General features: G+C 45.3%; 2 protein-coding genes across 2 annotated transcripts; both read right to left on the reverse strand.

Moving 5' to 3' along the window:
* Positions 1–704: 704 nt before the first annotated feature.
* Positions 705–6,878, reverse strand: LOC136437280 (uncharacterized). Its single transcript, XM_066431794.1, has 8 exons — positions 6,761–6,878; positions 6,416–6,501; positions 3,440–3,600; positions 2,788–3,025; positions 2,452–2,604; positions 1,993–2,103; positions 1,581–1,739; positions 705–1,158 (listed from the first exon to the last, which is right to left on the reverse strand). The coding sequence occupies exons 2-8, from the start codon at positions 6,477–6,479 to the stop codon at positions 974–976; spliced, it is 1,071 nt and encodes a 356-aa protein (XP_066287891.1). The 5' UTR covers positions 6,480–6,501; positions 6,761–6,878; the 3' UTR covers positions 705–973.
* A 1,077-nt stretch (positions 6,879–7,955) lies between these two features.
* On the reverse strand, positions 7,956–11,187 carry LOC136437271 (uncharacterized). Its single transcript, XM_066431758.1, has one exon. It carries the CDS (start codon positions 11,162–11,164, stop codon positions 8,321–8,323), a length of 2,844 nt encoding a protein of 947 aa, XP_066287855.1. The 5' UTR covers positions 11,165–11,187; the 3' UTR covers positions 7,956–8,320.
* Between the last annotated feature and the right edge of the window lie 77 nt (positions 11,188–11,264).

Raw genomic sequence — 11,264 nt, forward strand, 5'->3', positions numbered from 1 at the left:
TACGGTCGACGCTCGGGCGAATTTGAAATTCGGCGAGCTTCCTGCGATCTACAAAATCGGCCGATGCTCGCATGAATTGTGACGCCGGCTTTATACAGCCTTTGTACGGAAAGCGTTCAGCACCAAGGAGAGACCCATTAACCTATATATGCATGTTGTGACGTATGGAGGACATGAACGCTTGCCAAAGTTATAACCACACCCTACAGAGTAATCCAACCATTCCTCTCCTTTCTGGATTCAAAGGACAACGGCATCGAGGTGTGGATGCGTAACCTAGGCGACGGTAACGATGGTGACATGGCAGCGGTGCTCCTGAACACACGAACGGACGGCACGCCTACCAACTACACGCTGGAGCTGAAGCGGATAGGGTTCCAGTTCCCACTAGGGTACGGCATTAGAGACGTCTTCACCGGGCATCTGTGGCAACACGTGCAGATCAGCGAGCCCTTCACGGTTTCGATCGACCCAAGCGGCGTGGTAGCCGTGTATGCACAGGAGGTAGAGTAGCATTAGTAGAGAACGGTTGTGTCTTTCTCTACCCCATTGGACAACATGTCAGTTATCACTTATATTGTAGAATAACAGATTTAGGTGTTAACTGCTTATAACACGGTATGAAAACCAAATAAAGAATTATGTATAATCAGTCCTTCCAAGACTGGTAAAAATGCTGTTTTGAAATAATTACAGGAGAATGCTTTTCAGTCTTAAATGAATTGTGCTTTATTGATGTTGAATTGTGCTGTATTGATGTTGAATTCAGATGTTCTGCAGCAACTGATACGCATAGACATGTCGACAACGTTTAACAGGATGATCTACAGCCTTTAAGTACCAGATAATACAGAGAACATTCAATTAGCCATGACAAGCTAGCCTGTAGGGACCAAAGCGTATGGCCCTTCCCTAATATCAAAACCGCGAGGGATGAATGTTGTCACAGGCAAGATAGCAGTGGAAGGGTCATTTACAGGCAGATGACGTTGTTTGCCCAGTCACACAGCTGTAGTTCCTGGTTGAAGACCAGTCCGGCCGGACAGGTGTTGGTGCCGTACAGCAGCCCGCCCGAGCACGTGTAGAACTGGGCACAGTCGGCGGGGTGCTGATACCTCCCGTCCGCCTTACCGCCACAGGTCGGCTCGGTACCCGGGTCTGGTAACAGGAGAGCATGAAAGTATTGTCTATCAAGGCCGAAAGTCGCTGCTCGTTTATTGGAGAAACATCTAGCACCCAGGCTTTCCACTAGAGGCTGAGACAGCGCCGCGACCGCTCGACAGATATCTTAACGAATTTTATATTCACAATTAGATAAAGAACGATTTTTTAAAACGTTTTGTGTGTTTTCTTGTCTTTTAAATCATACTTGTACATCTTGCGTCATTGTCAAGTTATGAAATCAAGGGTGACACAAATCTAATTTTGGTCGCCTGGCAGTCGCTCAGCGATCGCTGTCAGTGGAAAGAGGGCACGTCGGTATGAACCAGGGAATAGGAAGTGCAGTTCTATTATGTTATGGTCTCCCAACATCATTGTTTTAAGGGTAGACCTTGGGGGAAATAGAGAAATAAACCTACCGTTGACGATGATGACAACAGACTGAGCGTCCCGGTTCAGAGGGCCCAGGTTAGAGTACACCTCGGAGATGTCGGGGGCGCACCAGTACCGGCCGGCGTCGCTAGGGCGGATATCGGTGATGGTCAGGGTCGGGGTGAAGGAGCCAGACCCGTCCGCAGCTGGGTAACCGGGGAACAGGGGGATCATCACGAGGAGATCATCACATTCAGAAGGTCGAGATTCTCACAATACATTTGTGAAAGCTTGCTACATTTATGAAGGTTAAATATCAAGCTAAATAATGCTTAAAGACAAGTCAATTTCTACAACTATATAAGATACAGAGATTATGAAAGGTATCGAAGTTGTTGAGAGAAAAGATGTTTGAATTCAAAGTCTTACAAAATATGTGAAAGTTTGCCTTTAACGTACCCAGGGAAACCCTTCCATCATAGTTGGGGGAGATAGTGATGTTTTCCGGTTCCGGTCCCATCCACACGGCGGACTTGTGAATGACAGTCTCGTAACCGTCACAGCGTCCTCCTGCAGACGGTTCGATACAAAAGTGAAAAGGAACGAGTGAGTGAAAAATAAAGAACGAATGAATGAATGGTGATCTGAATAAGTGCGCAATCGTACCGCTCGAGCTAGTCGGTTAAGATTGGTGATCTAAATAAGTGTGCAATCGTACAACTCGACTAGTCGGTTACGTGGTCTAGACGATCCATTCACCGCCCGAACTCCAGACGCCCTCTCTCAAGCATGCAATGATTAGGCACTTCATCATTGAATTCGTATCATTTTGACAGCGCATATTGATACAGCTAGCGAAGTGCGTGGGTGTGTCCACGTGTAATGTGTTAGCACGAGGAGAAAACTTCTGCAAAGTACCTTGAGTACAGCCCGCCGGCCCTTTGACCCAGAGAATGGAAGCTTCGCGGCCGCTTGTTCCCGTACAGTCGAGCCGAGCTGTTCCGCCGGCCGTCACGCGGACTGGCGTTTTGTCCAGGGTTACTTGCGACAGACGGGTCGGTGGGTCGTAACCTGGAAATCAAGCATATTGGCTTACTGTATACAGCGATTGAAATATGGCACTCCTGTTCGAAAGTTTTTTTTTTTTATTCACTATCAAAACAGAAATAACTTTACAAAGTTATTTCTGTAGATAGCCTATTGCACAAAACTCATCATGTTAGAATAACGCACGATACCGTGCAAAATACTCACCCAACTTGTACCAGAAGAGGACAGACTCCTCGTCCGTTCCAAACTCGTCCGGTTGTTCCTCGTTCGTGACCCGACACCAGTATCGGCCCCAATCGTCGAACTTCGTGTCGGTCAGTACAAGGGTGGCCTGATTACTAGACGGTACACTGACCCGGCCTGCGAACTCGGGGTGGACGTAGACTTCTCCTGACGAACTCCGCTTGTAGACCACCTGTCGGTCTGCATCGGCGAACACTCCCTTCAGGGTAATAAATGGACACCGTACAAAAGCACCACTGAGATGAGGTGGGTATGTCTCAACGTCGGCGCTTTATCTAAATTCTAACTTCACTTAAGCTCAAAATGTGCACATCTGCAAATGGAAATTTCTGCTCAGTGTTCAACATGTTAACAATGAGAAAGCATCATGTTTGATATAGCAAACGTTAAGTTGGAGACATTACGGAGGAGACAAATCATGCCTCTTTCTGTGGGTATGTTGCCGTTCAAACACAGCATTTCTGAAAATAACGTTACCTTCATTTTTGTGTGTGTCGTATTTGCTTCTTTTCTGCATGTTCACGCGTGCATATTATTTTTAAAATTACAAATATAAGTTTAAAAATTACAAATGTAAGCTATTACAAATGTGCGTTTCATAAATCTTACTAACCCTTAGCCAGGTGATTGTAGGAGGAGTGGCTGAGGCAGGTGAGATGGAATATTCACACGTGAGCTCTATCCTGTTCACCCAGGTAGGGTCTCCCGGGCGGGGCCACATCACCAACCAGCCGCCTCGATCCGGCACCGTCACGGTCGTGATAGTCGCCGCATCTAAACGTGTGTTGTGTATGTATGGGTTAAGGTTATCCGTTAACTTGTATAATCTTTTATCTAGAAGATTTGTGGCTTGCTCCTGTCATCCTACTTCTTTCTGTCAGTCTTGCACCTCTTTAAGTTGTGAGGTGAGGTGCCCATTAAACATGTTAAAAAGCAGACAATTTTGAAAAGGACCTCACGAAAGAAGTTGAAAAGAAGAAATAAGCAAAAGGAAGAAAAGTGGCGGAAACTAAACGTTTGTCTGGAGGCGGGTGTAAAATCATCTTAGATACGTCAGCTGTTTTTTTTAAGTAAATGAGAAAATTAGAAGCAGCCACTTTTCTTTTCTAAACTTGCGCGATGTTCGCCACTTCAGAGAATATTTGTCGTACAGAATATAGCGTTACGTCAACATTATTTGTTTGTTTTGTTTATTTATTTATCCAGGAATACAGTATCGCCTGGCGGCGTTTTTCAACGAATCCTGGGGGGTTCAACCCCTTACATAATAACACATAGCAACAATAAAAGTTCAAATAATAACAAATAATACAGGAATTAACTTAAAAATATAACTAATTCAACAAACAGAAATCCTGAGTTAGATAATAAATGAAATAACGATAACGTAATAGATTAGAAATATTTAGCCAAAACATAATGATGAAGAATCAAAACAATGACCCAAACTCCAATATAAATAAACAAGAAGTGAATTTGCATATCAATGGTAAATCATAAGAAAACTCATGTCAAAAATTATGGGTCACTACAAACGTCAAACTTAACATAGAGAAAGGAAAAGTCGACTAGAAAGGAGTTTGTATACATATGTCAATGTTTAGCAGGGAGGCAGTGGACATCATATAGCTGTTTGAAAAGTGGAAGTGATCTGGCTGATTTAAGATGTTGTGGTAGTGTGTTCCAAAGTGCAGCCCCCGAGGACGAGAAGGCTCGTCTTCTGTATTCCAAATGTGTCATTGGCAACTGAAGGCCGCCTTGTGCCCTTAGGCGGGTGTTATGGGTGTGTACATTGGATAATTGGGTGAACATTGCAGTGATGTAGGAAGGAGTCAGACCGTTAAGGGCCTTGTAGACAAGTGTAGCTTTACTTTTTTTATGAATTTCAGCTACTGGGAGCCATCCTAGTGTGTTGAGAAGGGTTGATGTGGGAGTGTACCGGTCACAGCCAAGAATTACCCGACCTGCTCTTTTCTGCAGCTTTTCAAGCTTATCAAGGTATCCCTTCCCTCCCTGGTCCCAAACCGTGCTACAATAGTTTATGTGGGGTATGAATAACGTTGTATACATTAACCGAAGAGCCTGACTGCTGACATATGGCTTAACGTACTTGATGATGCCAATTACCTGAGCGAGTTTCTTGAAAATGTGTTCGAAGTGATAGCTCCACTTAAGTACGTTGTCAATGGTAACCCCCAGGTATTTGAAAGCATTTACTTGTTCCAGTCTGGCCCCGTCTAGTGTAATATTAAGCTTTATATTGGCTACATTCATTCCATGTGTACCTATGAGCATTGTTTTGCACTTTGTAGGGTTCAAAGAAAGTTTGTTAGCAGCAAACCAATGGGAAAGCCGGGTTGAATCACTTTGGAGTGTTTTCTCCAGTGTGTGAAAGCTTCGCGCCGCAAAATATAAAATAGTATCATCGGCGTACATGGAAACTTTGCACGACTGGATGCAATTTGGTAGATCGTTTATATAAACGATAAACAGTAGTGGACCCAAAATGGATCCCTGCGGTACACCACAGGTGACACAAGTTGAGGAGGATAAAGCTGAGCTTACACCCGTGCATTGCTGCCTACCAGTCAAGTAAGACTTAAACCAGCCACAAGCTGAGTCTTTCACGCCATAGCATTTCAGTTTTAGCAGTAGTATGTCGTGATCTAGCGTGTCAAACGCTCTTGACAGATCACAGAAAACTACACCAGTTAGCTCTTTCTTTTGTATGGATTGAGTCCAGTCTTCCACCACAGAGTGTAACGCTGTCTCACATGAGTGTAGTTTTCTAAAGCCAGACTGACAGGATGTTAGCAGTCCGTGATGGCTCAAGTATGTGTACAGTTGGTTGTGAACTACTCTCTCAAGAATCTTTGATACCCCCGACAGAAGGGACACAGGACGGTAGTTATTCGGATTTGTTTTGTCCCCCTTTTTGTGTATCGGCGTGATTTTGGATTGTTTCCACTTTTGTGGAAACTTTCCGGTACTCAGTGAAAAGTTGAACAGTTTGGTGAGAGGAGGACCGAGGATACGTGCACCAACTTTCAAGAGCCTATTGTCGATGGTATCTAGCCCAGTTGCTTTATTAGCTTTGAGGCTGGACAGTAGACTTATGACAGACTCCTCAGTGACGGGAGTAAAAGAGAAATTACTGTCAGCGTTGTTGACAAACTGAAAAGGGCTAAAGTGGGGAACAGTGTTTGAGATTGACTTATACAAGTCATCTATCACTTTGTGGAAAAACTTATTCAAGTATTCCGCTATTCCCAACTTGTCAGTAATGTTCTGATCTTCGTGCTGAATACAGTTGATGGTATTCGGTGTTTTACTTGGGAGCAAGTTGCGGATGGCTTTCCACATTCCAGACTGTCCCTCTTCAGACCCTTGTATAACTGACTGAGACGCATGCTCTTTTTTGGCTTTACGACACAGGTAGTTTACCTTGTTCTTTATGCACTTGTATTCTAACATGAGTGTAGTTTTCTAAAGCCAGACTGACATTAAAAGTTGATCTGCTAATATCTTTTCCGGACAAAGGATGTTTGGTTTAATATATCTTTCGATTTGGAATTATTGATGTACTCACCTGCACTTCCCGGCCCCAAGTACAGCAGCGCCGACAGAACAACGTTAACCAGAAGACCCAGCATTCTTCTTTTGTGAAAGTATCTCCTGTCGTCAAATGCAGTTAGACAGGACTTAATGACGACTAACAATTTTCTGAACAGTTTTGATATATCATGTCAATGAATTGAAAGAGAAACGTACTCTTACCACTTTCATTTGCGAAATGGTAGTCATTTATTTTGCTGTCCAAAAATACCCGTATACATATCAGACGTAGACGCAATATACTATCACTACACTGGTTTGATAGTAGGCAAGAAAACCACTGAAATGCACAAATAATTTATATGCAGGAGAAACCTACCGTTTTATGGCAAGAAGTTCTTCCCCCTCCGTACGCCGATGACAGCTTTGCCACAGTGTTACAAACCGTGCTAACAACAGGTGCGACAAATGATGTCGGTTCTCACCGATCGCACGGCGGGCGGATATTTGTCGACTCGATGTTTGCACAATCGTTAAAGACTATATGCTGATGTAAGAGTTGACCTGAAGAATGTGCTTGCTAGGACTTTCATTTTGCTTAGTTGATGATTACATTATGTTTGATAAAGCTATGACGGAGATGCATGCTACTAGCTGTGTCAGCCAAATTTCAAGATAGCGCCCGTCTTTCTTTTTTAATGCCACCGAAGTATACAGCCCAATTTTGCTGATACCCGGAGGAAAAATGTAAAATCTACTTATGAATCCACATTTTCCTAAGGGCCTCAGACTTTCATAAAACAAAATAAAAGCCACAACATATAGAATTAAGCAAGTTCTATCAGCCAACCTGTACAAGGCAAAACCGCTTGAAATACACAAACAGTACTAGTGGATCAGAATATAATCCAAACTTACGTTTCCGCAGAGACGACTGCAATGAGCGTTGGCTACTCTGTGGGCGCCTTTTCAACGGGTCCGACAGATGGCTTGTGTTTGAGACGACGGAAATTAAATGTTTTCAATGCTATCGTGGGTATTGAATTCTGGAGAGGGCTATGAAAGTTACTTGACGTATCAATAAACTTTTTTCCTTTTACACCATACACTGATAGATATTACCGATATAAAGATTACGACCCCATCAGTTGTTGTTTGGAAAAGGAAACATGAATATACATCATCTCAAATATTCTGAGAACATCTGGAATTTTTGGACTAAATCAAATACCAACTCTTTGCTCAGGACAAAAACTTGGGCGACATTGTAAACAGTGGAAAGGTCAGCAAACACATGGAGCCAAAACTATTACAAAATCATGCAACAAATAGAAATTCAAACTCATAAACGCCAAGGGCCCATGTCTAACTGGATATTAACTTTGCACTTCGAGATAGCTATATAGACTTTTTATGACTTTCTTTCTATGACTTTTTAACCATCTGCCTGTGAGTGAATTGCGATAACGGTTAATAAGGAAATTACTTCCCTTCGAGTGTGGGACAAACACAAATGCAAAATCTGATTTTTCAATTGTTTATCATTTTCTTTACAGAATGTGGAACTGACATATTATGGGCCTAATTAAAGCAATAAAGTAGTTGTCAACAAACAGACACATTAAACTGAATCACGTGACTTTTAGTGCGCTTATTAAAGTCTGGATCACCACGAGTGTATCATAAGTCAGTATTTTGTCTCCCACTAAATCTCATATCTATATGTGCTAACTTCATATTGTGACTCTGGCTCAGATGAATAATAAAATCAAGCGGTAATAAAATGAGTTTTCTTAAAACGAACAAATTTCACCTCAATGCATATTGTTGCGTGTTGCGTGTAAGAAGTAACATAAAAGCAGACGGAAGACATGTTTTCTTTCGTGGTCAAAGTCTCTTAATCAGTATTAGTGTGCATATTACATACTAGTATTAGAATTTAGACAACAGTCTCCATTTCTATGACGAAATTAGGATCGAGTATTTGATGAAGATGTTCCAGCCTCCTCTCTAAACTATCCGGGGTGGGTCGTGTCTCAGGATCGTCCCGCCAACACGACCTCATCACCGCGTACACTCCGTCATCGCACCGAGCCGGCTTCCTCAGCCGGGCCCCCCGCCTCAGGATCCCGATCAGGACCGGCCCAGTCAGCCGGGCCCGGTCATCATACCGCGGTTCGTCCCCAAGCGAGGCGATCTCCCACAGCAGCACGCCGAACGACCACACGTCACTCTGACAGGTGTACTCACCCATCTCTAACGACCCCAGCGCCATCCACCTGACGGGCAGCAGAACACCGTCGCCTTGTCTGGGAGTAGACACGTACTGAGTCGTGGCGTAGACGTCTCGCGCCAGTCCAAAGTCGGCCAACTTGGCGACGTTGTCCCGAGTGACGAGGACGTTCCGGACAGCCACGTCACGATGGACGATACGCAGCCTCTGCAGCTCCTGTAGAGCTCGGGCTATGTGCACTGCGTACGGAAGGAAAGTGACGTGTGTGTGCGCTGTGGCATGGTTTCTCTGCTGTCTCAGGAAACACAGGAGATCTCCTTTAGGGGCGTACTCTAGAATGATGTACTTGTGAGCGGCCTTTGTCATGACCCCGAAGAGTTGGACAATGTTGGACCGTCGGACGTCGTGGTCCTTCTCTTCGTGCACGGCTATAAGTATGGCGACTTCTCGATAAAAGTCGCGGTAAGACTGCGCGTCCTCCACGCGGACCGACTTGGCGGCGACGGGGATTTTTCCTTTCGGCGTTCGTAGTTCACCATTTCGGACTTCTCCAAACAACCCCGCACCTATGAGATCACCAAGCTGGAGGTTTTTGGCTTTCTTTTCCCACCGTCCCAGCCAGCCCGGCTGCAGACCCTGTGTCAGATCCGCCTCCACGCGCTGCAGCTCTAGAAGAACCTGGGTCTCCTCGTCATCGTCTGCCGTAACGCAACACAGCCATCCTTTCTTGTACAACACCAACAACACAACCGGGCAAAGTAGCAGAAAGAACACGATTGGTACAAGCGTTTCCACATACGGTTCCCCATTACCCTTCATGACTCTGACGTCACAGTACCTGCCCGTCCAGGCTCCTACACATTGACAGCTGCCGTCCACGTGACTGCAGCTGCCGTTATGACGACACGCACAGGTGTTCTGACATCTCCGGCCGTACCTACCGGTAACACATGGGCGGCTGCAGTCCGACCCGTACCAGCCGTCCCTGCAGTCACAGCTACCGTCGCTTGTTCTGCAGACTCCGTTCTGACAGCTACACTGCCGTGCGCAGCCCTTCCCGTAGGTGCCGTCTGGGCATCTTGTCTGACACCTGGAGCCTGTCCATCCCTCGCCACAGATGCAGCCAGTCCACCTGTCGCAGTGGGCGCGATCACAGCCACAGACTTCTGTACACAGACTTCCTTTCCTGTCGACTGGACAACTTGCGTTTAGAACGAACGTTGTTGCCATCACTTCTCCTGTAGATGTCATTATTGTACATGTGTAAATCCCTTCGTCATTTGTTTCGAGCTTGTCAAAAATAACCACTGATTCGTTGCTGTCACTCGTTGCCATCTTTGACCCATTCGGGAACTGCCAGTGCAGAGTCCTGACTGCAACATGATGGGCCCTGCAGCGAAGCGTCACGTTTCCAGAGATTGTAATATGTCGAGGGTTGCTAGGTGTCGTCTCGATACCAACAGACGGCTTGGGGATGTCACACGCCACGCCCTGCCATCCCTGGGTACATTTGCAGGCTCCGTTGAAGACGTGACAGAGGGCACCGTTCTTACAGATACACGTCTTTTGACAGGTGATTCCGTATTTTCCAGCTTCACAACCGACCGGAAACATGATCGTGTCAAATTTCTGCACACTTTCGATCTGATAATATTTCTCCCGAATAACCACGTCAATTCGCTGACTGAGATTTGTAATCTTGCAAGTAAGACGACGTTTCTCTTGTGAAACCCAAGTTCCGGTAAACTGATAAATATCGTTAACATTGTTCTTTGTCCATTTCTTTACCAAATCACGCTCCCCTGAAGCCATGACAAAAGACGCCTCGTCGGTTTGCAAACGCGACATAGAAAGTTTGTTCGTACCCGGATCAGTCCAGTCTGAACAGCTACGTAACCCTGCCCCCCACAAGGAGCGGAAAAATCTCTGCCATACCTCGTCCCGCGCTGGCCACAGGAAACTGAACTTACAGTCTCCCCCCTGGTCTATGGCAACAAAGTCCTTTTTCACGTCAAGTAAGATTTTGTCGTACATCAAGATACCATCAAATATGCTGAAGTAATCTCTATCGATGGTTGTACCTTCTAAGTCAAGAAGAAGGCCCATGTACAGCGGATTTGCTACGTTATCTGCCTTGGTAGGCATTGCACAACTATCATTGTACACAGGAGGATATCCCTGGACATCTTCTACCTGTATCCGGACACTGACGGTGTTATCAATCTTTCCTGTAGACCACTCACGGATACCTACTCTCAGCGTGTATTCTGACTTGACTGATCCATCCAAGGCGTTAGCTATCAGAATGGTGCAGTTCGTACTGATAATAAATCGTCCATATGGATCTCCGGAAGTGATTCCACACCTACCGTCACCTTCCCACTGTTTCCCCAGTCTGGCCCCCAAACTGACGACATTTCTCCCGACTGCGGCGTTTTCAGGGACGGAAACATTCAAACCCACCTGGCCTCCAAATGTCGTGGGGACGTGAAGACACAGACAGAACGTGAGTAGAACCAACCGACAAGAAAACATGTTTGTAGTCACCATTGCTAATGAACCGTCCGGGTATACACAAACTGATTTTCGTGCTTTCTCCTGCTTCTCTGTCGCAACCCAGCAAATGTTCTAGGTCTTCAGAAGTGTCTGC

The sequence above is a fragment of the Branchiostoma lanceolatum genome, chromosome 6, assembly GCF_035083965.1.
Source record: "Branchiostoma lanceolatum isolate klBraLanc5 chromosome 6, klBraLanc5.hap2, whole genome shotgun sequence".
Taxonomy (NCBI): Eukaryota; Metazoa; Chordata; class Leptocardii; order Amphioxiformes; family Branchiostomatidae; genus Branchiostoma; species Branchiostoma lanceolatum.